General features: G+C 45.1%; 1 protein-coding gene across 1 annotated transcript in view; it reads left to right on the forward strand.

Moving 5' to 3' along the window:
- gpaa1 (glycosylphosphatidylinositol anchor attachment 1) overlaps positions 1 to 9,179 on the forward strand; it is a 34,827-nt gene extending 25,648 nt beyond the window's left edge. The window contains exons 10-12 of the mRNA XM_062979835.1: positions 1,082 to 1,278; positions 2,906 to 3,076; positions 8,373 to 9,179. Of these exons, the coding sequence (XP_062835905.1) occupies positions 1,082 to 1,278; positions 2,906 to 3,076; positions 8,373 to 8,616 (612 nt within the window). The 3' untranslated portion in view covers positions 8,617 to 9,179. The remainder of the gene's footprint in view (positions 1 to 1,081; positions 1,279 to 2,905; positions 3,077 to 8,372) is intronic.
- The last annotated feature ends 535 nt before the right edge of the window (positions 9,180 to 9,714 follow it).

Consider the following 9,714-nt stretch of genomic DNA (forward strand, 5'->3'; position numbering starts at 1 on the left):
TATGAGTTTTGTATTCATGTTTGTTGTGTTTGGCTGTGTGCTTGTGGTTTGGTTGGGTAGGTGTGAGACGGCGGCAGCCATTTGTTGGCTCTCCTCTGAGGAAGTAGCCATGGAGATGTGGGTGGAGCCATCTGCCGAGGGGAGGAGAAGAGGTTTTTAGAAGTGAAGCCCCAGTCTGTGCTCTGATGAGGCACAGGGAGGATTGATTCCGGGTTGGTGGGATCAAGGAGACTCGGTTGTTCATTTTGAGTCGGTTTTAAATGGTGACTTATTTGGTGTGGTCTGTGTCCTGGAAAGGCACAGAGAATCTGTGATGGTATATCACGGGGGTGACTGTGGTTTGAAGACACTGGACAGTCCGGGTTTCAGACTTTGGGAACCAATCCCAGCTTGACTCATAGAGATCCATTAAAGTAGCAGTTTGAGGGGAGCAGAGGAAGAAGTTTTGATTACTTTGAGTAAAAGAAGTGATACTTTAGAGAGTTTGATTCATCTCATTCTAGTATTGTAACTGTTAATAAGAATACCTCTAAGTGAAACACCTTTTGTAACCATCAGGCTTGTGCCTGAATAAACTTGATATTGTTCTTTTTACATCAAAGCCTCTGTTGTCTATAGACTCCCTCAGCATAATGGCACTACCATTTTAACACCGAATAAAGTAAAAGGCTTCCTCTGAGCTATTGGGTGGTTGAGCACTTTTATAATCTCAAGGTGTCTCTCCACACAGTGGTGGCTGCATTTCCACTAATCGGTGGCAGTTATCTTTTATTATTTGGGACATCTATTCGTTATTAATTGGGTCTTCTAGGCTATCCTCTTTTACAAATTGGTGGCAGCAGTGGGATAAAAAGATTCCCCCCTGCCTGAAGGAGCCTTAGACGTTCATAGTCTTTTACAGATGGCATCTTTAATAATAATAAATAATAATAAAACTTTATTTATACCCCGCCACCATCTCCCCACGGGGACATGGGGCGATCTTTAGCCTCTATATAGACCCCGGTCATACTCCTTTCATGAGATTTCATCCAAACCAGACACCGTATTTCCACGACACGTGTCCTTTTCCTTCCCGCAGGAGCCGAAGCCCAGCCTGCTGGCGCTGGTGCCCCCGCTGCTGATCTGCCAGGCCACGGGGCTCGCCCTCTACTTCGTGCCCATCCTGGGGCAGGAGATGGCCACCCAGCACTTCCCCGTCTCCGAGTCGGAGGCCGTGGTGCTCACCGCCATCGCCATCTACGTCGGGGGGCTGGCGCTGCCCCACAACACGCACCGGTGAGCCAGGGAAACAGGGGTGCAAGAGGTGTACATGCACATGATGCTTTCTCTGCAGGAATATTTGGTCTCCATGCTTTTTCATACAGGCAGTCCCCAAGTTACGAACAAGGCAGGTTCTGTAAGTTTGCTCTATACATCCCAGTACCTACAACTCCAAAATGTCCAGACCAATTGCCTTCCAAATCCATCAGTTTTCAAATGTGGGCATATCGGGTCCGCAGGCCAAGTTTGGTCCAGATCCATCATTGTTTGGGTTCATAGTGCACTCTGGATGTAGGTGAACTGCAAGTCCTATCAATCCCTCCAAAGTCCTCCAGTATTTCCTGTTGGTTGTGGGATTTATTTATTTACAGTAAAGTCTCAATTATCCAAGCCTCGCTTATCCAAGCTTCTGCATTATCCAAGCCATTTTTGTAATCAATGTTTTCAATACATCGTGATATTTTGGTACTAAATTCATAAATACAGTAATTACAACATAGCATTACTGCATATTGAACTACATTTTCTGTCAAATTTGTTGTATAACACGATGTTTTGGTGCTTAATTTGTAAAATCATAACCTAATTTGATGTTTAATAGGCTTTTCCTTAATCCCTCCTTATTATCCAAGATATTCACTTATCCAAGGTTCTGCCGGCCCGTTTAGCTTGGATAAGTGAGACTCTACTGTATTTACAGTATTTATATTCCGCCCTTTCTTCTCACCCCGAAGGGGACTCAGGGCGGATTACAATGAACATATATATGGCAAACATTGAATGCCATCAGACAAACAACATACAGTATAGACGGACACAGAGGCATTTAACATTTCCAGCTTCACAATTCCGGCCACAGGGGGAGCTGTTGCTTCACCGTCCACTGGTGACTGTACTTCCTCATTCCTTCTGGGCATGTTGCTGGCAGTTTTATGGTGTTGTGGCGCAGGCTGTTGAGCAACCAGCTGCAGCCAGCTGCAACAAATCACTCTGACCAAGAGGTCATGAGTTCGAGTCCCCGTTGGGGAGATGGTGGCGGGGTATAAATAAAGTTTTTATTATTATTATTATTTATTTATTTATTATTACATGCATTTATACCCCGCCCTTCTCCCCGAGGCCAGCTCGGCCTCGAATTATTATTCGAGGCCAGCTCAGAGCCTGCGTTTGTCTCTGTCTTTGTTCTGTGTTAAGGCATTGAATGTTTGCCTTATATGTGTCATGTGATCCACCCTGAGTCCCCTTCGGGGTGAGAAAGAAGGGCGGAATATAAATACTGTAAATAAATAAATAAATTGTACATTAGTTAAATTAGCCTCCCGCATAAAGCGTACCTAAATTTCCTACTTGACAGATGCAACTGTCTTTTGGGCTGAGTAGGTAACACAGCAAGCCGGGCTATTTAATGGTTGGGGGCTGGCTTCGAACTCATGACCTCTCGGTCAGTCGTGATTTATTGCAGCTGGTTACTAACCATCTGCGCCACAGCCTGGCCAATCAGGATAGGAGAAGAAAGGAGAGAGAGGAAGCAGAACAGCAAGGATTCAGGGTGAAGGAAGGGATCCCCTCCGCTTAGCTTCATTCTGTCTATGGGCTTCTCCTTGAGGACTGCAGACTTGACCCCTCCCTGTGTTCCCTGCAGGGTCCTGATGGGCTCCGGAGGGGACCGCGGCTGGATGACGCTGAAGCTGGTGGCGCTGCTCTACCTGGCCATGCAGCTGGGCTGCATCGCCCTCGTCAACTTCTCCCTGGGCTTCCTGCTGGCCGTCACCCTGGTGCCCGTGGCCGCCATCGTCCAGCCCACGGGGCCCAAGTAAGCGCATGGGGAAGGCGTGGGGGGGGGGCAGGGAGGGGGACGCTGGCCCAGAGGGAGGGTCCTGGTTCTGGGTGCAAATACTCCCCTGTGATTGCCCTTTTATAATGGACCATAACTAGAGTTCCTGAAAATACAACCCACCACAAGATGAACCATCCCATGCTGTGCCCTGTCTTGAGCCATGAGGAGAAGCAGGACATAAATAATTAATCATCATTATTATAGGGTTGCTGTGAGTTTTCTAGACTGTATGGCCACGTCCCAGGCTTGCTCCTGGGCTGCAAGGATCAGGCCTTCTGTCTCCTTCTTCAGGGTCCCATTCGTGAGCCAGAGCCAGGTCTTCTCTTATTATTATTATTATTATTATTATTATTATTATTATTATTATTATTAATGGCCTTTGTCCTGATGTCTTGCTCCTGGGCTGCAAGGATCAGGCCTTCTGTCTCCTTCTTCAGGGTCCCATTCGTGAGCCAGAGCCAGGTCTTCTCTTATTATTATTATTATTATCAACACAACGACGTTGTATGGCACAGCAAACAAGATAGATATGCTGGATTTCGTTTCGCAAAACCACAAGTCGAACACTTCCCAAGTGTCTAGGACTGTGTGATGTATTTTCTGATGATGTGTGCAGATCCCAGTAGGGTGGCCTTTTGCAGTTGGCAGATGGTGATTTTGTCAATGTCTATTGTTTCCAAATGCCGGCTGAGATCTTTTGGCACAGCACCCAGTGTGCCCATCACCACCGGGACCACCTGTACTGGTTTCTGCCAGAGTCTTTGAAGTTCAATCTTGAGGTCCTGATAGCGGCTGAGTTTTTCCTGTTGTTTTTCATCTATGCGACTGTCACCTGGGATGGCAACATCAATGATCCAAACCTTGTTCTTTTCCACAACTGTGATGTCCGGTGTGTTGTGTTCCAGAACTTTGTCAGTCTGGATTCGGAAGTCCCACAGTATCTTTGCGTGCTCATTTTCCAATACTTTTGCAGGTTTGTGATCCCACCAGTTCTTTGCTGCTGGGAGGTGGTACTTGAGGCATAAGTTCCAATGAATCATTTGGGCCACATAGTTGTGCCTCTGTTTGTAGTCTGTCTGTGCGATTTTCTTACAGCAGCTGAGGATATGATCAATGGTTTCGTCGGTTTCCTTGCACAGTCTGCATTTTGGGTCATCAGCTGATTTTTCAATCTTGGCCTTAATTGCATTTGTTCTGATGGCTTGCTCCTGGGCTGCAAGGATCAGGCCTTCTGTCTCCTTCTTCAGGGTCCCATTCGTGAGCCAGAGCCAGGTCTTCTCCTTATCAGCTTTTCCTTCAATTTTGTCAAGGAACTTTCCATGCAGTGTTTTGTTGTGCCAGCTGTCAGCTCTAGTTTGTAGTGCGGTTTTCTTGTACTGGTTTTTTGTCTGCTGTGTTTTGAGGAGTTTCTGATTTTTGACTTCAATCAAAGCAGGTTCTTCACTTTGTTTTACATATTCTGCCAGGGCATGTTCTTCTTCTTTGACTGCTTGTTTTACTTGCAAGAGTCCTCTGCCCCCTGATCTTCTAGGCAGATATAGCCGGTCAACATCACTGCGAGGGTGCAGTGAATGATGAATGGTCATGAGTTTTCTTGTTTTTCTGTCCAAATTGTCCAGTTCCACCTGTGTCCAATTTATAATGCCAGCAGTATATCTTATGACAGGTATGGCCCAGGTGTTTATGGCCTTGATGGTGTTGCCTCCATTGAGCTTGCTTTTGAGAATTTTTCTGACCCTTTGTGTGTATTCTTTGCTGACCACAGTTTTCACATGTTCATGCTTGATGTTGTCCAGCTGTAGTATGCCCAGATATTTATAGGCCTCTGGCTGGTGACACTTTATTGTTTGGCCATTGGGCATATTTATGCCCTCACTTTCAATGATTTTTCCCTTCTTCAATGCCACTGTCGAACATTTGTCCAAACCAAACTCCATGTTGATATCAGTGCTAAAAATTCGGACAGTGTTGGTCAGAGACTGGATTTCAGTTTCCGTTTTCCCATATAGCTTCAGGTCATCCATGTACATCAAATGTGAAATTTTGTGAGAATTCTTAGATATTTGATAGCCGAGATTTGTTTTTTGTAAGATTGTTGACAGAGGGATCATGGCAATAATGAAAAGCAGAGGGGACAATGAATCTCCCTGGAAAATTCCTCTCCTGATGTTGACAAGTCCATAGCTTTCATTTCCAACAAACAGTTCAGTTTTCCAGTGCTCCATCATGTTTTCAATGAAGGTGCCAACGTTTTTACTAATCCCGATGGCGTCCAGGCACTTGATGATCCAGCTGTGTGGGAGTGAGTCAAAGGCCTTTTTGTAGTCAATCCACGTCATGTGAAGATTAGCTTTTCGGCTCTTACAGTTCTCCAGAATCATTTTGTCAATCAATAACTGGTCTTTTGTGCCCCTGCTTTTCCGTTTGTTGCCTTTCTGTTCATCTGGCAAGATGTTTTTTTCTTCAAGATAGTCTTGAATTCTGTCAGCTATGATGCCAGTCAGTAGTTTAAACATAGTGGGCAGACACGTTATTGGCCTATAGTTTCCTGGTGCTGCTCCTTTTGCTGGATCCTTTTGTATCAGGTATGTTCTTCCAGTTGTTAGCCATTCACTGATACTTCCTTTCTGCAGCATCTCATTGAATTGTTGGGCCATTTTTCCATGTAAACTAATCAGATGTTTGAGCCAAAATCCATGAAGTTGATCACTACCAGGCGATGTCCAGTTCTTGACTTTTTGCACTCGTTTGCTGATCATTTCAGTTGTTATTTCCATCAGTTCCATTTTGTTCTGTGAGAATTTTCCTTCAAACTCCTTTATCCACCCAGCGTTTTTGTTGTAGTTTTTATTATTTTCCCAAAGTTCTTTCCAGAACTTTGTTGTTGCAGTTTTCTCTGGCTTTATGGTTACTGTGTCTGTTGTTTGGTTCAGACTCTGGTAGAACCGTCTTTGGTCTGATTGAAACAGTTGATTTTGTCTGTACTGGATGATTCTGGCTTCATACCTTTCAATTTTTCTGGCTGTTGCTGTAATTTGTTCTTTCACGATTTCCAAAGCTTCTTCAATTTTTCTGGTGTTCAGCCAGTACTTTCGGATCAGGTATTGCTTGATTTTGTCATTCTTCAGTTTCCTCTCTTTCATATTTTTCAGGTTACTTGCATCTGATCTAAGTTTCTTGATTTTCAACTCTAGCCTGACCTTCCACTTTGGTTTTCCAGTCGATTTTCTTTGGGGCTGCCTTGGTTGTAGGAGCCCAAGCTCTTCTGTTACTATCACTGCTGCACTGTAGGCATACTGGTTTGTTTGTTCAATTGATGTTATTTGGACAGTGGAGAGTGCTGCATTCACATCTTTCATGAGAGGCGCCAGGTGTCTCTTGGGCACTGTTTTTAGAGTTGGGAGCCGCTGTCTTATTGCATTTGCTGCAGCATGAGCCATGATCTTATCCTTGAGCTCTTGTTGTCTTGCTGTCAAGGTTCCTGGTGGTTCAACAGATGTTTCAAGTGCTGGTTCCTCAAATTCTTGCAAAAACTCCACACTTTCTTCTGGTTCAATCTGTTCCACCATTCCAAGTGTTGCTGGAGTCTCTGCTGCTGTCTGTGCTGTGGTCTGATGGTAATCTACTTTGCAAATTTTCTGGATTTCTTCGAGTTCAACTTCACTGAACACTTTGTTTCTGATTATGAATCTTCGTTGGTCAGCCAGTCGGGGTTCTGTTATCTGTGAGTCAGGGTACTCTTGTTTCCATAGCTGATGCATCCTTTTTTGGTAGCCACGCCTTTGAGGTTCAGATTTGTAGTAGCATTTCATAATTGTGCGGTTTTCTGGCATTGTATATTTTTGCCGCTTCTGTGACTGTCCATTTGGGTTTTGATGATTCCGTAGCCCACTTGTCGATGGATGTCCAGAATCAGCAGCATCCACCGCGGTCCTTTTTATCCTGGGCGACGACCGAGCCAGTATAGACTTCGTTTGGGTTTGATTCTCCATAATGCTAATGGGTTAGGTGCTCTTGGTTGTGCTTGGTTATTATTATTATTATTATTATTATTATTATTATTAATGGCCTTTGTCCTGATGTCTTGCTCCTGGGCTGCAAGGATCAGGCCTTCTGTCTCCTTCTTCAGGGTCCCATTCGTGAGCCAGAGCCAGGTCTTCTCTTATTATTATTATTATTATTATTATTATTATTATTATTAATGGCCTTTGTCCTGATGTCTTGCTCCTGGGCTGCAAGGATCAGGCCTTCTGTCTCCTTCTTCAGGGTCCCATTCGTGAGCCAGAGCCAGGTCTTCTCTTATTATTATTATTATTATTATTATTATTATTATTATTATTATTAATTGCCTTTGTCCTGATGTCTTGCTCCTGGGCTGCAAGGATCAGGCCTTCTGTCTCCTTCTTCAGGGTCCCATTCGTGAGCCAGAGCCAGGTCTTCTCTTATTATTATTATTATTATTATTATTATTATTATTATTATTATTAATTGCCTTTGTCCTGATGTCTTGCTCCTGGGCTGCAAGGATCAGGCCTTCTGTCTCCTTCTTCAGGGTCCCATTCGTGAGCCAGAGCCAGGTCTTCTCTTATTATTATTATTATTATTATTATTATTATTATTATTATTAATTGCCTTTGTCCTGATGTCTTGCTCCTGGGCTGCAAGGATCAGGCCTTCTGTCTCCTTCCTTCTTCAGGGTCCCATTCGTGAGCCAGAGCCAGGTCTTCTCTTATTATTATTATTATTATTATTATTATTAATTGCCTTTGTCCTGATGTCTTGCTCCTGGGCTGCAAGGATCAGGCCTTCTGTCTCCTTCTTCAGGGTCCCATTCGTGAGCCAGAGCCAGGTCTTCTCTTATTATTATTATTATTATTATTATTAATTGCCTTTGTCCTGATGTCTTGCTCCTGGGCTGCAAGGATCAGGCCTTCTGTCTCCTTCTTCAGGGTCCCATTCGTGAGCCAGAGCCAGGTCTTCTCCTTGTCAGCTTTTCCTTCAATTTTGTCAAGGAACTTTCCATACAATGTTTTGTTGTCCCAGCTGTCAGCTCTAGTTTGTAGTGCAGTTTTCTTGTACTGATTTTTTTGTCTGCTGTGCTTGGAGGAGTTTCTGATTTTTGACCTCAATTAAAGCAGGTTGTTGTTGTTGTTACCATCTGCTGGGAGGGCTTTGGTTGTGTCCTCCTGCCTGGCAGAAGGGGGTTGGTCTGGATGTCCCTTGGGGCCCATTCCGACTCCTGGAGTGCTTCCCTTCTCCTCTTCCTCCGCAGGTACCTCTATGCGGTGCTGCTGGTGCTGGTGACTCCGGCGGCCACGCTGCTCTTCTGCCTCTTCCTCCACGGGGAGCTCCTCGAGTACCCCATCTCGCTGCTGGAGGGCTGGCAGCGCTTCCTGCAGGCCATTGCCGAGGGGCTGCTGGACCACCACCTCTACGGCTCCGTGGTCTTCCCCTTCGTGGCCATCTTCGTCTACCCCTGCTGGCTGCTGCTCTGGAACGTCCTCTTCTGGAAGTAGCTCCTTTTGCTTGGTGTTGCCTCCTTGCTGCCTTCGAGGCCGGGCCGGCTCCCGAGCTGCATCTGGGTTGGACCCTGCCGCTTCTGGGACACAACGGGAAGGTGGCCAAAGAGAAGCCTGTGATTCCAAAGCATCGGCGGTCAGAAGGTCTCGGCAGAGAGCAACTACTGGTCTGCAGAGACTCTCTAGGGAAAGAAGGGAAGGTGAGAAAGATCCTTCTCTCAGTGTCCGCAGCTCAAGACTCCTCTGGAGGATGTCCAATGGGCACAAAAATAAGATACTGTTCTGCAGGCCACCCTTCTGAACCCAAAGGCCTGGGGTCTGGCTGCATGGGAAAAGGTTTGGTTGCTGTGTGTTTTCCGGGTTGTATGGCCATGTTTTAGCAGCATTTTCTGACGTTTCGACTGCATTTTCAGGTGAAACATCAGGAGAAAATGCTGTTAGAACATGGCCATACAGCCTGGAAACCAAACAACACTCCAGGGATTCTGGTCATGAAAGCTTTCAACAAGGGCAAAGGATTATGTACAGTTTCTTCAGAAATAAAGACAGTTTTGATGTGAGGGTTGAGTATAGTTTTGCATTCTTATTATTATTGTCTGGCTTTTCCTCTCTTAAAAAGAGACTCAAAGAATTTTACTGTAAAACCAATACAATACAATTTGACTTGTTCGCTGCTGCTGTTTGTTATTTCCATCCCAGGCCTCTCAGGGCTTTTCAACATCTTTACTAATGGCTTGGATGAAGGCTTCCAACTCTTCGTGACCTCCTGGACCAGTCCACGCCAGAGCTCCCTGTCGGCTGTTGCTGCCCCCATTTCCTTCAAGGTCAAGCCAGTCCCTTCAAGGATTGGTGTAATCCACGTAAAGAAGAAATAACCCTGTATCATTGCATAATAGTCGCCACAGCATAATAGTTACAACTCCTATTTTTTGTGTGCCAAAATGGTATTTCTGTTTTCCTCACATAATAGTCACACCCTGATTTTGGCCTGATTCTCCCTCCCTTCATTCAAGGCAGTTTAAAAATTACGTAATGGAGTATAAGAAGACTGCACTACAAACTAGAGCTGACAGTTGGCACAACTGGCATGGAAAG

Source organism: Anolis carolinensis, chromosome 4, assembly GCF_035594765.1.
Source record: "Anolis carolinensis isolate JA03-04 chromosome 4, rAnoCar3.1.pri, whole genome shotgun sequence".
Taxonomy (NCBI): Eukaryota; Metazoa; Chordata; class Lepidosauria; order Squamata; family Dactyloidae; genus Anolis; species Anolis carolinensis.